The sequence below is a fragment of the Diabrotica undecimpunctata genome, chromosome 3, assembly GCF_040954645.1.
Source record: "Diabrotica undecimpunctata isolate CICGRU chromosome 3, icDiaUnde3, whole genome shotgun sequence".
Taxonomy (NCBI): domain Eukaryota; kingdom Metazoa; phylum Arthropoda; class Insecta; order Coleoptera; family Chrysomelidae; genus Diabrotica; species Diabrotica undecimpunctata.
The window spans coordinates 42,174,093-42,198,808 of record NC_092805.1 but is presented as its reverse complement, the minus strand read 5'-3'; the positions used below and the strand labels follow the sequence as shown (position 1 = coordinate 42,198,808).

Here is a 24,716-nt window from a genome sequence, read left to right as displayed (position 1 = left end):
TTATAAATAGAGAGGGTTAAAAAGAACAAAACAAGGTAAAATAAGCGCTTAAAAAGGATAAGGTTTTAAATTAAAAAGAAAAATTTCAGTGTTTGGCTGTATAATATAATTTTAAAAAAACTTACAATAAAGCAAAAACATCTTATGTAAAATAAAATGTATATTTATTTTTTTCCCATTTCAAATTACATGTCTAGGCTGCTGTGGCCATTAATATAAGGAACTGTATTACAGAAACCAATAAATTAAATTATTATTAAATCCACAAGAAAAATAATTCCTGCAGCTGGCTGTATACCACGTATCACAAAAAGAGGTTAATCTTTGTATATGGGTATATTTTATAAAAACCCTTAAAAGGGCTACATTAAAAACACGAACGTTTTCGGAACAACAGTTCCATCATCAGGTTAAAATACTTAAAATAAGTATAAACCATTTAATTAAAGCAAACGTGGTTTAAAATTTTGACTAAGGTTAAAAAAGCAAAATGGTTTACAGATTACCATGTCTGAGCCACCAAAATATTTGGGTAAAAACCCTTTAAAATATATTATGTTACCAAAGATTGTACATGATGTTGATAATATTATTTGATGTTTAATATTTTAATTAAATTTTATTCAGGTAACATACACTCATGCTTTCAGTGAGTTCCAGTGTCCGGAGAGTAAACCTCTTCAAACGCAAGGTTAGTAGATATTAAGTAGGTTGTCTCGTAACTATGTGGGCGAAGCGAGGGGAAGGCAAAATGCTTACGTCACTCATACGACAAAGTCAAATTTGACAGTTGATGGACAGTTGTCTGCACGTCTGAGTCAGATATATGTACATATCTCTGGTCTGATTTTAAGTTCACGTTTGTTGTCTTAAGCCTTGTTGCATTTTTTCGTATTCGTATATTTTTTTGTGGAATTTTCCTATAGTATCATTAGTTCGTTTATTTGTTTAGTTATTGTTTAGTGTATATTTAGTGTATCTGTTTAGTGTCTATTGTATTTTTGCTTTTGAACTTTTTCTACTGTTTTTTTTTGGGTTTTTGTGCGAAATAAACTGTTATCTCCATTTAAAACACACAATATTATCAATATAATCAATTCTATTTTTTGTCATCCGACTATTGATTTAAAAAAAATTGATATAATTACTAATATAAGAACCACTTAAAATCCCTATACCCAAGAAAATCCCAAAATATATTGCAAAACCTAAGTTTTTGAACCTTTTATTAACATTGAAGCTTATGGCAATTTTAAAAGTGTCGTATGGGTGACGTATTCCCGCCTTTAAAAAGCGAGCATTTGATTGGTCTATAGTTACGAGACAACCTACTTAACATCTACTAACCTTGCTTCAAACGGACTTCAGCTGGTAACTGATTGAAAAGATACCCATGAACGGTGTCAAAAACAAAATGTCAATGTACCATGAAACAATATTAGTTAAACATAGCATTACTACAGCCAAAAGATTCAAAACTTTGATGATGTTAAAATGATAACAGCAATCCAGGTGTTGGGATTTAAAAATTTTTTTTAATTATTTAATATTGGATATAAAAGATGTAAAATTACTGATGTTGTTAAAGGTCATGTTTAAGAGAATGACGTATGCATTAGGCACCTTATATTACTCTTTGTCGTATGGAGTGTGGTCTAAAAAGTGTAATTTGTGACAAATTAGCTTAAATATGTTGCTCACATCTAGGACAAGGAAAATTGAATAGTATATATTTGTAGCTAATGTAAGACTTCGTATTTAAATGAAATTGTTTAATACTGCTGGTATGGTAAAAAAGTTTAATATAAGTGAGTCCAATAGATTGAGAAAAGGGATTAAAAATCTTCCGGCTGAAGGAATTAAAGTTATAACATATGGAATTAATTTAAAATTGAAAAGGCTGAGCTACTCAGAGACTTGATAAGAATAAAAGTAAAGGAAATGACTAAAGAATAAAGGAGAGGGGGTTAAAGGAAAATAAATGAGTTAATCAACACATTAGAGATAATAGAGGTCCTTCATGCTTAAAGCATCTAGCACCCTGGACAAAATATATTTTGGTTGTATTAAATTCGGTACATAAAAGCCTGAAATTTTATTTGTGAGTGTGCTGTACTAAGTTGTTGACTAAGAGAGGGGAGCAATGGTTGATTAAGGGTTTTGGTAAAGTGGGAAATAGTGAATTCTGATAAATTGTTGGGTTATGTTTAAATGGTTACTGAGTTTAGAACTAATGAGTGGATGGTAGATATATGAAATGACAGAGAACTAGCAAAAGAAAAAAGAATGGACAGGAATATGATGTAAACGTGAAGATTGTAAAAATGATGAAATAGTGAGGTATGATAGATATGGTAGGTTATGAAGTTAACAATAGGGGCGGAAAAATTTGAAGGGAGGTTTGTGACAATAGTGTAAAGAGAATGGTTGTTTAAAAGCAACAATTGTTGAAAAGGATTAAGATGTTGATGTTTATAGAGGAAGGTTACATAAAGAAGATGAGGCGAATTTGAGAAGTGTGGGTTATGAGAAGAGTTGTCGGTGTAAGGGTTGAAAGTCACGGTTAAAAGTTACATGGCGATTAACGCAGTTGGGGCTTCTTTTTTTTTTTTAATTATTGATTCAATAAATTTTAATACAGATGATATCTAAAAAAAAAGAAAATAAAAAACTAGCGGATGATTATAAAATTGAAATATAGATAGGTGATACAATTACAACAGGTGATATAATTTACAGTTTTTAAGGAACTCTATCACATTAGATATAGTGTTTTTGGATTTTAAAATATCACATAAACTTCCGTGGATATCATGTTTGATCCGTGCTGCTGCGTACTGGTGACATTCCACAAGTATATGGTGTACACTTAGACGGGAGTTGCAATATTGGCAGTTTGGAGGTTCTTCGGGAACCATCAGATATCTGTGGGTTAGCCGGGTGTGCCCAATTCTAAGCCTTCTAATGATGGTCTTCAATTTTCTTTCCGTAGTAAAAATTCTAGGTCCTAAAATGTTTGGTTGGATGGACTTTAGTTGGGTAGTGCACCTGTTCCATTGATTTTGCCACACTAAGGTAGATAACTTTTTAATTTCAATTATTATATCTTGAAACATTTGGATTTTTTCATCTGTAAGGTCAGAGCGACGTGCTTCATTTACTGCGTGGTCAGCATTCTCATTTCCTTTAATACCAACATGTGAAGGATTCCATATAATCGAAACCGAAGTGTTTGATTTAGCAAGTGCTGTACATCTTTCGTGGATCTCATTAACTAAAGGATTTGATGTGTAGATTTTTCTAATCGAATTTATGGATGATAATGAATCTGTGCAGATTGCCAAGTTTTTGGTACCCTGCATTGGAACCTCTAGAGCTTTAAGTATAGCGTAGAGTTCTGCTGTGAATATACTGGTCATCTATCTTGGGTAGTCTATACATTGCTAGTCTGTTATTTGTGGAAGTAATAGCACATCCGACACTTTCTTCGTCTTTAGATACATCTGTGAATATTATGTTATCAAACTTGCCTCTATTAATTATGTCGTTAAAAGTTTGTTTCATGAGTATCGTGGAGGTTTCCATTTTCTTATATTATTTGCACAAATTTAGGTTAAAGTCAGGTAATATTTTTAGCCAAGGTGGAGTATTGGGCTGAATAATGGGGGTGGTAAGATTTAGGCCAATATTTTATAAGAGTGGCAATAGAAACTTTAGTGATTAATTGGCAGTAGCTCTACTGTGTGCTCCTGTTAATTGAAAATTTTTAATAAGTTGGAAAGATATATCATTTGGGTTTGCAGAGACCTTAGCAAAATAGAAGTTTAGTAGACGTTGTCTTCTAATATTTAGAGGGAGTTCACACGATTCGACATATATGCTTTCTGTAGGGCTAGATCTGAAGGCTCCAAGGCATATTCTTAATGAAGTGTTTTGAATTGTATCTAATAATTTTAAACAAGTTTTAGGGGCAGACATATATAATATCGATCCATAGTTTAACTTAGATCTTATTAGGTCTCTGTATAAACTTAATAGTACTTCTTCTTCGGCTCCCCATTGTCGATTGGCTAGGGATTTTAAGAGATTTATATTTTTTGAGGCACTGGATTTAGTTTTTTCTATATGTCTCTTCCATGTTATTTTTTTGTCGAAAATTACCCCTAAAAATTTGTGATTTTCAACTACTTGTAGTGGATGCTCTTTTAATTTTATGAGTGAGAGATGTTAATTATAATATTTATATTTATTAAAAATTTAAATTACTTAAAGAATATTCAAATCATTAATTAATTAAAACTAGCCACAAATCGAGGTCAAATAACCCTTATATTATTTAAGTTATTGTGAGTGTAAGTTTGAACCTTTATATTTTCATTAATTGCTTTTACTGTTTATATGGCTGAGGGATTAACAGTTTAAATAATAACGTCTGTAAATTCTGACCAAATTCCCGGTTGTATTGTATCAGCGGTTGGCATCCGTTATCCATACTTCTTGAAAAAATCAGATTATTTCCACCTACTTTTCTGTGTAAAGATCTTGTGATATTAATCGGCTCGTATCGAGATTTTTAACAAATGGCATTAAAAAGCGATTATAGTATTAAAAATATTTATTATAATTATTAGTACTTGCACCCTATTAAAAATCAAAAAACTTAAAAATCTCTGTAAAAATCAAATTTATTTGTCACCTCAATATATTTTGATAAACATTTAATAAAATGATAAGTTAAAATTAACTTATTCTGTAACTTTCTCTAATATTTAGCATAATTTACCGCAATGGATTAATAAAAAAATTAAGTCAAAATTTAAAATATTGTTTGTGTTATAATAACATCTAATTCAAAAGTTCCTGTCTTTAAGTTCTGCGAAAAATTTTATGAGAAATAAAAATTTTAAAGGTATACAAAGAACTACAAACCTTAATTACCTAACTTTTTATTAAGGAAGAGCACATCGAAAGAAAAAGCACACTTATACACTGTAATTAAAAACGAAAATGCCAATTAAGTGCGGGTTGATCTACAAAGTTAAAATATAAAAAGAAAGACATATTTCTTAAAATATGCAGTACTTAGATAAGAAAAGGTAATTACAAATAAGTGACTTTCCTTTCTAGTATAAAACACTAGATTATCCATATCAAACTTTTGACTTTAAAGAAAGTTATAAAACTGAAAGTTTTTACAGAGAGAAATCTAGAAAAAAAAAACACGATTATTTGTAAAGCATCAGAATGCATATGAGGAGCTTAGTATCAAAGACGGACAACTCCATTTTTTCAAAATTGAGTTATAAGGTACATTCTTATAGGATTTTTTCCGAGGAATTCAAATCTGAATTGCTTTAGTTTCAAAAGCGGCTAGAAAATGCAAGAAATTGCATTTTAAAACGAGCATCAGTTTCAGAAATGGACAGCTCCAACTTGATTTTGTAGCAGAATCGGACTACTCCGTTACAGCCAATCGAATGGTAGTACTTCCGTCACGTTGTCATGCGCACTAGAATAAACCTACTGAGAGTGTCCCTTGCGTTTCAAGTTTGCAACAGTTACCGAAGTTATTTTAACCGTTTTTATGTTTTTTTAACAATATTTTCGTTATTTTTCCGAAAAGTTGAAGTAGTTGAAGCACCTAAAAATGAAGAGATGCTAACTATGAGAGATGTCTCGCGATTCCATTCAGCTTTTTACAACTCCAAGGAGAAAACAAAGCAAGATAGTTTTCTTCTCAAGTATTGCAAAGAATCTGCCCCAGCAAGAATTCGAAATAAGAAAGGTGAACCTTCCAAAGCATTCATCTTCCATTATTTTGTGTTAAATGAGGCCCACGTTCAAATAGAGGTGTGTAGAAATGCCTTATTACAGATTTTACGGATCACAAAGCATCGAATAATAGGTGTATTCCAGCGTTTTAAGAAGGATGGTTCTCTGGTGCCCCAAGAAACTCGTGGTGGCAATAGGAAAGAGGCAGCGTTTGTCTGAAAAACAAGCAGTTTCTTTGTGAGAAAAACAAGCAATTTTATTAAAAAATTTAAGGAAATTGAGTCTCATTATAATAGAGGTGAAAGCAAGAGAACGTAATAGAAATAATACCCAGTAGAAGTTTTCCGATATATTGTTCCGAATTTGAAGGTAGTCTTATTTATTAATACGTAGTTTCAAAATCGGACAACTCCAATTTTAAAATAGTCGACATTGGGTTCAAAAACGGACAGCTCCACAGCTTGGTTGCCAAATCGGCTAACTCCATTTTTTTTATTGATTTTAGGGAATAAACCATAAATATTTTTACATTTTGGTTATTCAGAAGTATTCAGAAACGCTAGAAGTATATTCATAAAAAAACCATAACTGGATGTAGAGAATATAAGGCGATACATTTTTTTAGCTTTCCTGAAAAAAATTACAAAATGGAGTAGTCCGTCTTTGATACTCAGCTCCTCATATTGTATAGTATAATAAACCATCTTATGTCGTTGTTAAGGATATGGATTTAATAAGCAATTAGGTATTGCCGTAAAAGTTTGAATGGTGTCGAGAGCATAATATTTTTGTTGTTATTTTTATTAGGAAACTGACTTATTTTTATTTTCATAAAACAATTAAGCTTGAAAAAATATACTGTGATAGCTATACTGACTATTAGAAATTTTAATCATGGATTTATCATCTACGTGAAAAAGAGGAATCTAAATAAAGCAATATTTTACTAGAGAGGATGAACATTATAAAGAATGCTTACTTAACAATTTGATGTATACTCGTATAAGGTTCCCCAGTGTAGCTGTTTTCACTAGAAGATCAATTTAATAATGTATCGGATGCATAAACGTTGAAAAAGTAAATATTGTCGCCACTTTGATTTAAAATTCTGAATTGTATTAGCACTGTGAACTGTATATTGGTTTGATAGGATTTCTTTCTAAATAGCTAAAAAGTAAACAATTTCAGATATGTCCGATGACACCGTTACTTTTGCAGACATTGTTCAAAGTAACTAAGTAAGTGAGTGCTGTTAATAAACAAAGTAGCTGAAATTAGTAAGAAATATGATCTAGAAGGTAACACAAAAAACACAAGTCATGATAATTAGCGAACCAAGAATTACAATTTACCGTCAATACGAAAATGGTACGCCACGGTTGCGTGCTGTCATCACTACTCTTCAATGTCTACATTGAAGCGGTATTATTAAAGCAGCGCTTGCAGATTCAATAGAAGCTATATCTATCAATGAAGAAGTTTTGAACAACTTGCGTTTTGCAGACAATAGAGTAATAATGACGGATAACAACAATGATTTACAAAACGTAGTGCAACGACTTAAAGAATGCTGTCATGAATACGGACTAAGGATGAACTTGAACAAAACTAAATACATGATCATAACTAAATCAGCCGATGCAAACATCCAATTGATTATTGGGGATACTGTAATTGAGAGTGTGGATACTTACAAATACTTAGGAACACGGATAACATCAAATGTAGACCAAACTTAAGAAATTAAGACACATATGGAAATAGCACGTGCATCATTCCTTAAACTTAAAAAGTTACTTTGTTTTCGAAATATAAGGTTAGGACTACGTCTAAGGATGCTTCGGTGTAACGTATTCACTACTCTTATTTACGACTTGAAAGCATGGAGATTAAAACAAGTATATCTGAATAAGTTGGCCGCCTTTAAAATTTGGTGTTACAGAAGAATCCTACGAATATCATGAACTCAAAAAATGTCAAACGCAGAAGTCACTAGAAGCATAGGCAATGAAACTGAAATAATATTGACTATCAAAAGAAGAAAACTTGACTACTTAGGCCATGTTATGAGAGAGCAAAGATATACATTATTGCAGCTTATTATGCAAGGCAAAATTCGAGGAAAGCGAAATGTGGGAAGACAAAGAATATCGTGGCTTAAAAACTTGAGGGAGTGGTTTGAATGCAGTAGTGCAACATATGCAAACACTATGCATACAGTATGCTCTGCACTGATGATATTGTTACAGCTGTTCTAACTATAACCACGGAAGTAGGAGAGAAGAAACTGGTGGTGTGTTCAGCCTACTTTCCAGGTGATGAGACTCTGTGTCCACCAAGCATTATAAGCGACATAGTTGCATATTGTCTAGGAAAAGGATTACAGCTCATTATAGGATGTGATGCCAACGCACATCACACCGTGTGGGGAAGCACAAACATTAATGCAAGGAGTGAGTATATTTTGAATTTCATCCTTATCTGAAGGTTTGGTTATATCCAATATAGGAAACAAGCCAACTTTTGTCACTAAGGCACGCAAAGAAGTGTTAGATTTAACACTCTGCACGAGCAGGATAAGTGATATAATAACAAATTGGTTTGTGTCTGACGAACCCTCATGTTCGGATCACAGACATATACGATTTGACCTTGATATTTTTCCATCGGAAATTAAATACAGGAATCCTAGAGATACAAACTGGGTAGGATATAGGGAGTCCCTCAGTAAAAATCTCGAGGAATGTACGATTTCGTTTAAAAGCCCAGAGGTTATAGATTCGGCGGCAGAAACGATAAGCGAAGCTATTATGGCGGCTTACCAGGAAAATTGTCCGGAAAAAACAAGGAAAAGTACGGGCAGTAATACAGTCTGGTGGAACAACGGCTTAAGGAAGATGAGGTCGGAAGTCCGAAGCCTATTTAATAAAGCCAAAAGTAACCAAGATTGGGATGCCTACAGGTATAAGCTAACGCTATACAATAAAGAAATTCGGAAAGCCAAAAGGAATTCATGGAGAGAGTTTTGCGAGGAGATTACAGATATCCCGGCATGTTCTCGAATTCATAAAGTCCTGGCAAAGGATGGTGATACAACCAAAGAAGTAGGTTTCCTAAAGAAAGCTAATGGCAAATTTACGGACACCAAAGAGGAAAGTCTTAGAGAACTAATGAACACGCACTTTCCGGGCTCAACAATTCTGGATGATGCAGATAGGCAAACCAACATAGACCAAAGGCTCACTAGACCAAGGTCTACAGATTGGAAAATAGCCACAGCAATCACAAGACCAAACAGAATTAGATGGGCTATAAATAAGTTTCGGCCATATAAGTCTCCAGGGACAGATGGCATATATCCAATACTGTTGCATATGGGATTAGAGGTATTGATACCACACCTATGCAAGCTCCTCAAAGCCACTTTAGCATGGGGGATCGTACCGGAAATATGGCAAAAGGTCAAAGTCATATACTTGCCTAAGGTAGGTAAAGTATCAGACCTAACATCAAAGTCATATAGACCGATAAGCCTATCTTCTTTTCTATTAAAAACGCTGGAAAGGCTTCTTGATAGGTACATCAGAGACGAAGTGCTAAAAGATAATCCTCTAAGCAATCGTCAATATGCATACCAACCTGGTAAATCTACGGACTCCGCGTTGGATGATCTAAATAGGCTTATCTCAAAGTCAATGGAAGACAAAGAGATAGCAATGGCCGCTTTTTTAGATATAGAAGGGGCATTTAATAATGTTACCACCAGCTGTTTGATAGGGGCTATGAGTAGACGAGGTGCACCTGCGGTAATATGCAGATGGATAAGGGCATCCCTGGAGAATAGGACAGTAATGTTCACTCTGGGTAAAGCAACCATCAAAGCAAAAGTAGGCAGAGGCTGTCCACAAGGAGGAGTTCTGTCCCCTCTACTTTGGGCAACCTTGGTAGATGATCTGCTCAGAAATCTGTCCACAGAAGGCTTTTATTGTCTAGGATATGCTGACGATATAGCAATCGTTGTCAGGGGCAGGTTTGCTCAGGTAGTTTGTGAGAGAATGCAAGCAGCCCTAAATATAGTTGACGACTGGTGTAAACAAGAGAGACTGATAGTCAATGCTCAGAAAACACAAATTGTCAACTTCACCAAAAAAACAGCACTACAAGGCCTAAAACCGCCGGTGCTGGAAAGAACAGAGATTTCATTTGCCAAAGAAACAAAATACCTTGGGGTATATTTTGATCATAGGCTTACATGGAATACTCACATTCTAAAAACCACACAGAAAGCTACTATGTCCTTGGGCAGATGTAGAAGAATGTGCGATAAGAATTGGGGACTTAACCCCAAAATGACTCTATGGCTATATACAAGGGTTATTAGACCCATGATAACCTAAGGCTCGGTGACGTGGTGGACAAAGATGCAGCAAGGGGGAGCAATAAGGCTGCTAGGTAATACACAAAGGCTAGCATGCCTGTGTATTACGGGGGCCTTAAAAACAACTCCTACTGCATCGCTGGAAGTCCTGTTGAATCTACCACCACTTCATATCTTTATACAGGGCGAAGCCAGATCCGTGATGCACAGATTAATCCATAGTCAGCGACATATAAGCCAGATGCATGGTACTGACAACAGAACGCTAATCGAGGAGCTAAAAGCCGATATTGTGATGGGGAAACCTATCGATGCAACAGTTACGAGATATAGCTTTAACAATAAGTTCACAATTAAGATACCAGGCAGGGAAGACTGGAATAAAGGTGTACCCATACAAGCTGCTGCTACCTGGTACACGGATGGCTCAAAAACATCGGAGGGTGTGTGAGCCGGCATAGTAGGGACAAATCAAGGGATAGACTTCCCGGTAAGTCTATCTAAGGATGTGACAGTTTTCCAGGCGGAAATAACTGCAATCCATCACTGCGTGGAAGAAATAGAAAGGCAGGAAAGAACGTTCTGTTCAGTTGCTATCTTCACAGATAGTCAGGCAGCGCTTAAGGCACTCAATTCCGTAGAGGTCAATTCTAAGCTAGTATGGGATTGCGTGTGTGCCCTAAATAAACTAGGAGACCGTAGCAAGGTTACGGTAGCCTGGGTACCGGGGCACGAGGGTCATAAGGGCAATGAAAAAGCTGATGAAATTGCCAAACAAGGCTCATCATTGCCATTCATTGGACCGGAACCCTTCTGCGGAGTTGCTAAATCAGTAACAAGAACGGCTACAAGGAAGTGGGTAGCTCGCAAATCTCTGGAATGGTGGAGGAATTCACCAGGACAAAGACAGGCGAAACAGTTCATTACAGAACATTCGCCAAAATTTACGGCAGACCTAATAAGCAAAGACAGGAAAACAGTCAAGGTCATAGTAGGTCTTCTAACAGGGCACTGTAAGCTGAATAGGCACTTGAAGCTGATGGGATTATCAGATGATGACCTGTGCAGATTCTGTCACCTCGAAGAAGAAACAGCAGAGCACATTTTATGTCAGTGTGACAGTCTGGCAAATGTGCGGTTCTTTGCATTAGGAGAAGAAAATCCACCGGCAAATAGCTACATGGAAGGTACAGTCTTGAAGCTACTAGACTTTATAAAAAGAGTCAGGCTAGAGAATGTTATCTAGGACTAGAGGACCACAATAGATCTGAAAAGGTCGCAGTGGAATAGGCCGAAAGGCCACCTCTCTTAATCTAATCTAATGCATACAGTATGCAAACTATTTAGAGAGGCAGTCAACAGGGCCCGCAAAGCCATGGTGATTTCCAATCTTCGATAGAAGATGGAACTTAAAGAAGAAGAAGAAGAAGATTCCGTTATATAAGACTGGTTCCAGTACTTAATTACTAGAGTTAACATTAAAATAGGCAGGCAATAAGTCGATCACTTTCAGGCAGCTTGTTGTATTTGCCAGGCTTCTAAATTGCAATAATTGTTTTTAACTGAGGCAACAATAAAGAGCCCAAGAAAGTATGTTAGTAAAATATAAAACAAATTAGGTACTTAAATAATAGCAATTCATAATTTTTAGAGTACATGAATTAATAATTTTGGAATGCCAAAATTAGATACATGAAATAATAAAGAAGATTGTTGTACTCAAATATTTTTTCAATCTCAGTTTTATTTTTTATCTAAAAAAATGTTTCTATTTAACTTGATGAAACGCTATATTATATAAAGTTATATTAAAACCACAAATTAAAGCATTACTAATTCACGTGTTGCGTTTGGTTAAATTTTTAAAAATAACCAATCGCGTTTTTCGGTAAGATAATAATGGACATTAATCAAAATTTAATCAATTTACACTGACATCGATGACGTCGAAAAATGTACATGTCGTGATATGATTTTTGATAGCTCGCCAATGTCCATATTTTGAATTTAAAATATAAATCAGAATAATTTGTTGAACAGTTATTTATATAGGGTGATTCTTTGGGAATTAATATGACTAATATCTGAAAATTTATGATTATTTTTTGGATATGTCCAATTATTCTAAAATATATAGAGCTTCCTACCGCTTCAAATTATACCGGAAGTTGACTAAAACTTCCGGATTTTTAATATATTGCCACGTATATAATTACTAACTTCAATAGAACTGTTTTGGAGAATTCCGTTAACAGAAAAATATGCTCCCTTAATCCGAGTATTTTACCAGATATTGCCGATTTTATTATGAAACAGTATTTGATTTGACGTCCAGTACTTTTATAAATACTAAAATTGTAAACATTTTGTTTAGTATACTTTTTTTAATATTGCCTATTTTAATGAAGCTTTAACATTTTGTGGATAGAATATTATTTAAGATACAAGGTGATTCAAAACGCAAACTACTAAATTACGTAACTTTCCTTAACGAATCATCCTGTAGGTTATTTCGTTATTAGAAAAAACTTTAACTGCTCTGAAAGCTTTGTAATTTTCTGCCTATAACTAAATGTAACTGTTATTGCGACATTTAGCTCTAAATGTTGGTATTATAATTTTGATTAAGTATTATTTTAGAGTGTACTATGGAAATCTTAGTTGACACTTCTAAATTCATCCAAATTATGCACAGATAAACAAACTGACATTTTTGAGAACTATGAACTGTCATTTAATATTTCCAGGGTCGGACTGGCTCATAACAAAGCGCCAACCTAAACTCTAAACAAATGTACCACACACCTTCTCCTAAACTTTTAACATCAAACTTTTTTAAAATCTTAATACATATAAAGTAAGTCAATATTATTTGTGAATTTTCTTAAGTTTAATTTTAATTTAAATTCATAAAATAACTAAATATTTTTATTGGGAATAAGCGACAATTTTATTATAAAATAAGTTTATTTTGACGTTTCGATTTTTACGTGGAAACCACCGGTGGACGTCACACAGTACGTGAGATAACAACGCTTAAGATGCACCGGTGGCATGCATCTGGCGAGCTTTTTAACCGTAAAAACTTAAATATACGCTATTGGAGCTGGAATTACGGCTACTACTGGAACTAGACTTGCCCTTCAATTGATCTTCGTTAAAGGGTTTAGAGTGATAACTCAGTGAGTGATGACTTATTCCGATCACAAGCCTAAGATGAGTCCCATATCGTTATTTTTCGTCACTACATCCCGTGCCAGAAGTGGATAATTTGCGCGCCTGCTGCCTTGTTTGAATGTGCTAGCTGTTTTTCAGGCTCCCTCTCCGGAATCAAACTGTAATTCTCCGTTACCCGTTACAACCATGGTAGTCGCAGAACCTACCATCAACATTATTGATAAGGCACCAAAATGCCAAAATAAATTTATTTTAAAGTAAAATTGTGGCTTACTTTCAATAAAAATATTAAATTATATTAAGATGCCACAAAAAAATAGATTTAGTTTCTCGCAATCTGTTTTACTCTTGTGTACTCTTTTGTATACTCTGGATACTCCACTAAATTTTTAAAAACTGTAAATAATAATAGTTAATAAAAAAAATCATGGTGATTGGTTATCCACGATTGTTTCAGAACTCGTAACTGAAAGATCGGAGGAGATGGTTTGACCACTCATTCATAGAAATCCTTTGTGCACCAGTTTTCAAAGCTACAATTGCCATTTTGATTGCCTACCTTCAAAAGAAGCAGGCGCAGTGAGAAGAAAAAGATGGATTTTTAATGAAAGTCACTATTTGAATATTTTCAAATTTTCAGTGCGCTCTAGAACCCCATATAAATTGTAGCATTTCTATTTTATTTTGTATGTATTAAAACACCTGACTATTTTCTCAATCCCTGTGCGTCGTTGGAATTGATAATATAAACATTTGTGGTCTAAATATAATTTTAATTTCATTCTTTTGATCGTGATGCCGCCTAATTGTTTGATTTGGGATTCGGAAGAAATAGCTTATGTAGTTTTCAAAGCCGACAAATTTTTTCAATTTGAAAGGTAAATTTTTACTCAGAATGCGATCTGTCAGTTTTTTGTTAAGTTAATCACCGATTGTTCGTGCTGTGTTTTATCTGAAAGATTTGTAAAACGGGATTTCCAACCATTTGAGAGGTCCACATGGCTTTGGGAGGAAATTGAGTGGCCAAGTTTTGAAGATTGCAGTTTTTTGTCATCCAGTATAATTCAAAGTCCGAATCCAGTATCCAACTTCCAAAGAATTGTCTATTTGTGTTCCTTGGTCACTTCAGACCAATTTGGAGTTTGAGTGGGACACAGTTGTGTTTGCTTGCAGTTTTTTGATCCAGTCCCAATCCCAAAAACTTTCTTAAAGAAAATGTACCAGCCAGAGTGATATAAGGTACTTTTTATTAAAACATTCTCTTAGTAAAAATAGACATTTTTCATTAATAACAAATTTGTTTTCATGACGAACTAAAAATATTATAAATAAATAAAATTATAAGTTTTTTAAATTAGCTAATTGTCATATTAGTTACCTTTTTAAAAAAGTTAACTATTATAATTAAAATTAATGTTTCAAAAAGGTTTAATATTTCATTTCGACATATGAGAGTATTATTATCTTTTTTGGACATTTGGTACATAACCACAAATTTGTATTGTTTTGTGTAAAGGTTAACCTTACTGTATAACAGTTAGTATTATCTTTTTCGGACATTTGGTACATGTAAGCTCCGTTGAAAAATCTAAATATTTTCCTTTTTAATAATAATTTAAATTCCTACAAGTATCGCCCTACGTCTAGAGCTTCTTGTAAATCGTTGCAAATAGAGCCATTGTAAATTTTGTTGATAAACTTTGTTAATATTATTTGTAATAACTGTTGATGTGAAGTAATTATAAATATAAAATTTTTCTCTCTAAACAAGAAGTTTTAGAATTATCTCTTTTAAAAAGATTTTTATCCTCTAATATTTTTAGGAAAGAAAAGCCTTTCTTTTTATCCAGCAGAAAGATTCTTTTAAACGGCTTCCATTTCATTTTTAGGAACCTTAATAAGTTTCTAAATTCATAGTTTAGAAACCTTCGTGTCTAAGTTTCCCAGAAAATCTATGTAAGTATTTATTTTTATTTCTCTCTTTGTAGTTTCACCTATCCAACTCTCCAACCTAATCAAAGAGTGACCGTTCGCAAACGTTTCGGTTTGTTTGCTTACCCTATCCCCAGCCCATTAATTGATGTCCCCATTTTCAACCACATATAAGTGATACCCAGTATGGGTATACTTATAGTTGGTTGAAAATGGGAACATTAATATAATACTGGGATATCTTGCCTATCTTGTGGTAGGCAAATTATACCAATACAAAATTTCTTTTGAAAATGGTAATATATAAGTAAGTATTTTACGTTATACTAAAAATAAATTCCACCGATGTAATTAATTTTTTTTAATATAACTTTAATTTGCGTATTGGGATAGTAAATACCATCAAAAAAAGAAAAAAAAAAACTTGCTTTTTTTTTATATCTTCTTTGAAGTAACAAAACTCGTAAACCAATGCAAATGAATGAAAGGTTAATAACTATAGATGGTCTCAAATACTAGAATATAACGTAGTTCATTCAAACCAAATAAATTTAAGGTCAACATTAAAGGTTCTTAAGAAGTAATTCCTTTTACCATTTTCAAATTAAAATTTAACTAATGGTATCATATCAAAAAGCATGCGGCTTTATATGGCTCGTGATAAAATTTATCAAATACAATTGCGGCTGAAGCCATTGTTCAGAAAAAAAAAACTACTCTTACGTATATATTTATATAACAGCAGTTGTTAAGAAAAAAGTTTCTTTCAATTGGACAGAGTTGTTCTGCGTTCTATGGTTTTATTAGGATTAAAAATGTATAAAACCTGTTAATTTATTAGTTAATGTATTGCAATATTTTAACAGAATTTGTGAATAATGACTTGGATTTATTACTTCTGCTATTCCACTAAACGTAAAATTATAATGGAAATAAACCTCATAAATTTTTTAAGATACTTACCCAAATCAGTGTCGACTTCTTTTTCGGCAATGACGTACCATATACATGCTAGCCAGTGAGCTACTAAAGTGAAAAAAAGCATCAGCAGGGTCAAGATCATGGCACTATATTGGGAGTACCTGTCCATTTTCTGGAGCAGTCTTGCCAATCGCAAAAGTCTTGTTAGTTTAATAAGGTGAGTGTGTGAACTAGACAGCGTTCCGGAAGTCTGTAGTAAATCCTAGAAAAAAAGCTCTTAGTTATTAACTTAACCAGAAAGTTATATAATGAATATAAACACACACACACACACACACATATATATATATATATATATATATATATATATATATATATATATATATATATATATATATATGGCAGATATCTTAAAGTATGAGTGGTTCAGGGTCGTATCTTAAAAATCTATAGTGAATTTAAAAAACAACTCAATATATTAAATTATGATACATATTGGAAATATCTTTGATGTCAGTCTTATTATTGATGGAATTTGGATCTTCTTTATGTGAATCATCTCCAATATGCATCTTTTGTTGTAATTTTGTTCTTTTTCCAAATCTGTACATTTTCAAAATCAAAAGAATGGCTATTTTCTAGAAAATGTTTGGCTAGGGCTGTGTGTTTAATGCCTTGGTAATCTACACTACCCGATCTGGAGTCCCTCAAGGTAGTGTTCTGGGTTCTACATTATAGTTTATATTTACGCCCCACATACCAAAAAAAGAAATGTAACCACTACAACTTTCTCAGGCGACACTGTTATGTTAGTCACAGATAATAATCGTGTAGCAGCTACCGAATCTCTTTAAAAGCATATTAGGGACATTGAAAAGTGGACAAAGAGATGGCGCATAAAGATCATAGAATCTAAATCTTAACATATCATCTTTACAAAATGTCGCAAAATGTAGCCTGGTAAAAAAATTAAATAACAAAGTTAAATTCCTCTAAATGCATTTGCACAATGACATGTAAAATCAATATATGGAAAAAGCGCAAACAGTTGAACTTTAAATTTCGTAAACATTGGATTGGGCAGAACCTCGAAGTTGTGGATTTGTAACAAACTGTTTGTATAGAATACAATACTAAACCGGTCTGGACCTATGAAATCCAGCTATGGGGTACAGCAGCAAAATCAAACTTATCCATAACGAAAAGATTTTAATCGATTACGCTCTATACCAGACGGCCCATGGTTCGTGCCAAAGATATTTATTGTGTTCTAGAAGAATCTACGATTAGTTTAGTGATAGTTCAGTACAGTTCTTGCTATTTAAAACGTATAGATAACCATCCAAATGCCCTGGCAATAAACTTGCTTAATAAAGTTCTACCAGAGACATAAGGAAGTCATTAATATTTTTTATTATCGATAAGTGTCTACCTCAAGGCAGCGAGGGATCGCTTCTGGACACATTCGTACTTTTGTTTTCGATTTGCATTACTTATTCAATTGTTAGGTGTGTTTAAAAACTGGTCTTTATCATTGTCTACTAAAGTTATAATAGTTGCAAAAATATTTACATACACTACATTCACATATTTACAAAACTTTATCATTTCTAAATAGAGTACAAAAAGAACAGAGGCAAAAATATTTAGAAAATTATTTTCAAAATTGAGGTGTGTCTAAAAGCTGGTTTTATACCATTATCAACTGAATTTAAAAATATTTACATAAATTACGTATACATACAAGTTTACCATTTATAAATATAATTTAAAAAGTACTTAGATTTAAAAAAAATTACATGGGCAAGTCAGTTGTACTATCACTGTCGTTATCTAGATATATAATTGTTTCTTTGAGCAACCTACCTGCATTTATATAAGAGCTTTCAATCTTTAGAACATAGACAAACACTATTTTTCCAGCTGTCATTGGTTATTTTCTTCATTTCTAATTCAATTAGACGAACCACAGATAAATTTAGGGTGAGAGAAACATTACTTCCCCTTACCGATGCTTTTAGCTCATGCCATATGTGCTCAATCGGATTGAAGGCAGCCATAGCTCAGTGGCTTTGTTACTGGCTTCACAAGCTGGAGGGCCCGGGTTCAAACCCCGGTACCCAAAAATTTTCAATTTCTAATTTAACTGAGCTACCACCGTGCTTCGGAGGACACGTAAAGCCGTCGGTCCCGGCTACGAAAGTAGTCGTTAAGTCATGTTAGGGGCGCTTGCGCGACCTGAAACACTAGACCTTAGCCAGAAGGTTACACGAACTTTAATTTTTTAAATGGATTGAACATGTAATAGTAAGGAGGAAATCTTAATTCTGTATGATCCATTTCTTCCGCCAAACTGTCGCAATAATATTGTTTTCTGATGGAAAATGATTTTAATACCTTCGTTGAAAACCAGTTTTCAAATAATTCTGAAGTGGTGTCATCATGATAGTCGACACGGGAGTCCTTAATATTTTTGCATGACAAGACTAAAGCGTTACGTATAAAACTATTTTTTGTTCCTACATGGATAACTTAAATACGTTTTCATTTATTTGATGGAACTTTTGTTGTACAGCGACCAGAAGAATCTGCTCAACCATATTTTGGAACGTCATGGGTGTCAAACCACGTCCCATCCAGATAAACAATTTCTCTTCCACTTTGTCTGTATTTATAAATTTAAATTAAAAATAAAAATATAAACAAAAATCTTTCATATTTCTAGATGAGCAAATTTTATAATCACTTGGCATTTATAGATCATATTTATTTTAAAGAATTTTTAGAAGAGATTGCCTTACTGTCTTACTGCAGCACTTAATTACTGTGTCATTTTTCTGCAACTTTTGCACGATGGTTTTTAACGTGGGGACCATCTGTTCTTCATACATGTTATAAATTTTTCTTCTAATGATCTCCACTCCGGTCTAGTTTCCTAAACATACCAGCGCCTTTTCTTTTTTTTTTTCTACTTACTATAGGTTGTTTTGTTATGGACCACACTCTGTTAATTGGTCTTAGTGTTAAGACTGCCGCTTTCTTCACTGCATTAAATTTGAATTCTTCGTTCAAGTAGGGTAGTGTAAACGTCAAATATCCCTTTTTTTGTGTGACAAAAAACTGCGCTTTACGGGTTTGTTAACACTGACATCCATTCTTTCGGCGTGATTATTATCAATAACTTTACGAGAAGTACTAGGCTCTTTCCACGGATGAAACATTTTTAAAATATTATGGTTTTATATACAAATTATCTTCCCTTGTGAAAAAAGTCAAATAAATAACTAACGAAATTGTCATAATATTATCTTAGTCTACCTGTTCCCCAATTCAGAAAATATAATTACGATTTTAAATATATAGTGATTGGTGCTTTAGATTATATTTAAAATAAAACAATTCCAAGAAATTATTTCAATTGACTTTCACTAATAAGACATAATGAGGTGATAATGACGGGTTATTTATAATCCTCTTTTTAAAAGCTAGTTTATCATCACGGCGGGCGAACTTTCACCAAATTGTCTTTGTACCTGGGGTAATCGAAGGGTCAAATTTTATTATAGGAAATTTCGACACCGCGGCGTAAAGCAGGTAGGTAGGTAATTAGCGGCGATGGACATTTGCACCCAAGCAGGACAAGCGGGTTTTCCCAATATTTATTGTCACGGCGGGGGGCGTGGCACTTGTGTACTTGTGACTAAATTATTTCAGTTGTAATTTATTTCTTGTTTGACGTTGACTTGTGCACGTATACGGATATTTAAAAAATGAGTTTGATAAAAAGTTCCCGTGGTCGAGATTTATTAGTGGTGGAGCATCATTCGTTCTCGAAACAGAAAGTGTTAAAAAGCGGCGAGATATTTTGGCGCTGCATCAAAAGAAACACTAAGTGTTCCGCAAAAGTGTTTACAATAGGCTGTGAGGACCTCACCATCACAAGAAGTGATTTGGTACATAATCATGAAGCCGATCCAAAAAAGCTTGAAGTAAAGATGGTAACCAATGCATGTAAAAGAAAAGCCCAAGAGGACATATCGCAAAGCCTGCCAAAATTACAAGAACTGCTGTTGCTGAGTGTGACGCCAATTTGCTGACGGTTCCTGACATAGCTAGCATAAGAAAGAACATTTACAACTGTCATCGTAAACTGTTACCAGGTCCGTTACCAAGAAGCATATCAGAAGTCTATAACGCGATTAGTAATTATTCTCCTAAAACCTGTCGCAATGAAAGTTTTTTGTTTTTAAATCATCCTGAATTAAATGTAATTGTATTTTCATGCGAGACAAATATTCGTTTGTTGTGTAAATTAAAAACTTTGTATATGGATGGTACATTTTCATACAGTACCAAATATTTTTTTCAATTATTTACTATACATGGCTTGGAAAATGGACATTATGTTCCTTTAGCATACTGTTTGTTAAAGGACAAATTGTCAATGACATACAAAAATTTATTTTCTTTATTAAGGTCTAAGATTTTTGAAACATTTCAATTATCATTAGAGCCAACTGAAATATTTGTGGACTTTGAAAAAGCAATTCACTGTGCTTTATTGTATATGTGGCCCAAAGCAAAAATTAGTGGATGCCGTTTTCACTTACACCAAAACTGGTTTAAAAAAATTCAATCTTTGGGTTTGGTACAAGAATATAAGGATACAAATTCAGAAATTGGAAAATGGTTAAGGCATACGTTTGGTTTAACTTATTTCCAGCAGAAGTTGAATAATGCTTTCTTTATGATTTAATGTCATATAAACCTATAAACGCAACACTTGATATATATGCAGATTATTTACTGGAAAATTACATTTTCGATAGCGCTCTATTTCCACCACACATATGGTCTAATCAGAATCCGTCTATTGCGAGGACCACAAATGCCTGCGAATCCTTTCATTCGAGATTTAATTATTTTTTTTATTCAACACATCCTTCTATTTTTATTTTTATTGAAAAGTTAAAAGAATTTCAAGTAGACACTTATGTCAAAATAAATAGTTTACATATACCAGCAAAAATCAAAGATACTACTGTTAAGGCTAAATTGGCATTTTTGGAGAAAATGATGGATAAACTACGATCCCAACAAATACGTAGGTTAGATTTTATAAAAGCTGTATCTTATCATTCCTATAATAGCAAATAAATCATTGTATACAAGTATATTAACGGTAAAATGTACAAAAACTAGGTACTAGTTGTATTATATTTAGATATTATTACAGTTATAAAGAAATAAAATGCACATTACTTTTATTAAAATAAATAAATAAATTAATTATGGGTTTTTATTTATGTCGCAGCTATATTTATTTGGTGTCGAACATACCTGTAACATAAAAACGGGAATTGGGGCTGGTGTCGAAAATTGCCATTAAATTTTAGTCGCTACCTGCTTAGTGTCGAAATTTCCTACGCCCTATCATCAGGATCGAAAAAATATACCTGAATTGTTACCGTTTTGGAGGTTCAAAAAATATTTTCTTCTCCTAAATTCCATTTCGAGCCTTACATTTTATGTATTACAATATTTTTTTTATCTCAATCTTTAATTAAAAATACAAATTTCAGAACCTGTAAATAATTTATTGCGCTGAAGGAAGCGGCAATCTTCACACAAAGACCAATGAAGACAGTGTGATAACAAAACAAGCGATAGTAAGTAGAAGAAAAAGAAAAGACGCTGGTATGTTAAGGAAACTAGACCGGAGTGATGTGGACATCATTAGAAGAAAAATTTATAACAGGTTTAAATAATAAATGATCCCCACGTTAAAAACCATAATGTATATGTTGCAGAAAGTTGTACAGATAGTGCTGCAGTGAGACAGTAATGTAATGTCTTCTAAAAAACGGCTTTAAAATAAAAACCATCGATAAACGCCAAGTGATTATGAAATCTGCTTGTCTACAAATATGGAGGACGGAACTTTTAATTTTAATTCATAAATACAGAGAAAGTGGAAGAGAAATTGTTTATCTGGATGGAACGTGGTTTGACACACATGACGTTTCAAAATGTGGTTGGGGTTTCTCTTTTAGTTTTTACCTTGTGGCATTCAAACACAATAATTTCAATTTAACAAAAATGGATTTTACGTAATGGGAATACGCTGATATACATTTAGTTTATTGCAAAATAAGGTGTAACGCTCGGGCAGTAAAGTAGATAAAAAAATAATAATAATAATAAATAATAATAATAATAAATAATAATAATAATAAAAAAATAAACAAAGCGACATAATGATGTAACAGGACCTCAAGATGCTACTTTAATGTAAGTTGAGCAAAATTTAAAAATATGCGTTCAAAGACTGTCATGTATCCCACAGTTTCAAAATCTTCCACAAAAAATATCTTACACAACGAAAATTTGTGTCCTTTCATTTTACAAGGGTACAAGCACTGCTACAAGGAGATTTTGCTGCTTAAAAAATTTTCAAATCAGTTTTTCTAGAAAACGGTGTATCCTAAAGACAAAGTAGGAGTATTTTTAGTACTAGAATATCTGAAAATTTAATAATCTAGTATCACAAATGCTCAAAAGTTACAGACAAAAAAGTTATGCGTTAAAATACCCGTTGACCTATCCAAAACGGACGCCTATGAACGATACTAGAAACTCGCAATTAATAGAATCGATTTAACTCTGGATGATAAATAATTGTACTAGTTTTTATTTTTCTAAATAGAAACGATCTAAAGTTATTAAAAAAAACTACTTACAAGGCGCCATCTTTAAAGAGCTCTAGCTCCCTTAGGAAGCATTTTCTGACTATGTGAATTGAGTTAAATAATCCTAAAATTATCTGAGGAATCTCCCGTTTTCGTCTGTCAGGAGAGTTTTTGGGCACCCTGTTTAGAATTTAATTTGACAAGTATTTAGTCAACATTTCGTTTTGTCTGTGAGTTATACTTTTTTTTATAATTAATTAGATTGGAAACACCTCTATAAAATTTGAAGTTGTTAACCGATTTTAACCAATTTTTTTTTAATGTCATGTAATAAAAGGTCTATTGCGGGACAAAATATGAAATAATTAGTTAAATTTTCAGGGCATTTTACTTTATACTTTTTCTTCGTCGAAAATGAAGAATTTGTATTAGAGATTTTTTATTAAAAAAATTTATTACGCCACTGGATTTAGAGTGGCGTCAAATAGCTATGACAAAAATTTTATTAAGATATATTTATTAATAACAAACTTATGAGAACTTAAAATTTTAAAACTCACTTAGAAAAAAACACTCTGTATTAACGTTAAAAAAACACTCTGTATTAACAGAAATATGGAAACATAATTTTAGTTTAAATCCTAGTTGCCTCTAAAAATCCATCATCTAATTGGATACATTTGTCGTAGTGTTTATGAATATTTCTAATTACATTTCTTAATTGTTGGGGAGTAATTTCTGCACATGCTTGTCGAATTCTTGCACGAAGTTTGGTAAACTTTTTGTTTGATAACTCCCCAGAGAAATAAGTCTAAAATTGTAAGATCTGAAGATCTGGGTGGCCAATCTATCAACGGACTACCCCTACCTATCCAACGGTTCGGAAAATTTCCATTTAGCCATTGCTTCACGGTTCTGGCGTAATGAACAGAACACCCATCTAACTGGATATACAAATTTAATCGTTCATTAATTGGGAGCTCATGAATAGCATCCCACAAGTCGGTGTTTAAAAATTCTAAAAAGTTCTGTGCGTTCAAGTTTTCTTCAAAAAAGAAAGGACCAATAACTCGCTCTTTCAGTATACCACACCAGACATTGAGTTTTTGAGAATACTGGCTTTTACAGTTTATTACCCAATGGGAATTATCTGCTGTCCAATAGCGACAATTATGTGATGATACTACTCCGTTTGTAATGAAAGTGGCTTCGTCGGTAAACAACACGTTTTTTAGAAAATTTATATTGTTTAAATATTCCCCTTGGGCCCATAAACAATATACTAAACGTTTTGCTTCGTCGCCTTCTTGTAATGTGTGTAAGAATTTTGGTTTGAAAGGTTTAATATTATTTAAATTAAGACATCGCTGAATACTCTCTTGAGGCACATTCAAATATAAACTGGCATTCCTTAAACTGGCATTAGGTTTATTTCTGAAATGATCTAAATTGATTTGATTATTTCCTCTTCTTCTTTGTAACGGGTTATTTTTTAAAATTAGTTTTGATATTGCACCATATTCATTAAATATTCTATTTATTTTGTTTACCGTACCGCAGCCCATATTAGGACGGTCCACATGTCTGCCATTAAATATTGTACAAACTTAACTTGCACTTCTATCACTATCTCCCAAAAGACGTATAATTTCAATTTTTTCTCTCAAACTTAATCTTGCAGCCATGACACAAAATATTATTAAAAGAATTTGAAGTAAATATTGTTGCAGATATTATGCATAAATTTATGCTAGCACTGAAATTTGTATGAAACAAATAATGTCTATAATTGGTTTCAAATGAGTGTAGAGTAATAAATCATGAAGTGTCATAAAATTTGCCTGAAT

General features: G+C 33.0%; 1 protein-coding gene across 4 annotated transcripts in view; it reads right to left on the bottom strand.

Annotated features, from left to right (window-relative positions):
* Positions 1–24,716, bottom strand: part of Elk (Eag-like K[+] channel) — a 1,090,653-nt gene that overhangs the window by 257,799 nt on the left and 808,138 nt on the right. For all 4 annotated transcript variants that reach the window (XM_072525784.1, XM_072525786.1, XM_072525788.1 and 1 more), the window contains one exon: positions 16,223–16,442. In XM_072525784.1, coding sequence (XP_072381885.1) covers positions 16,223–16,442 — 220 coding nt within the window. The remainder of the gene's footprint in view (positions 1–16,222; positions 16,443–24,716) is intronic.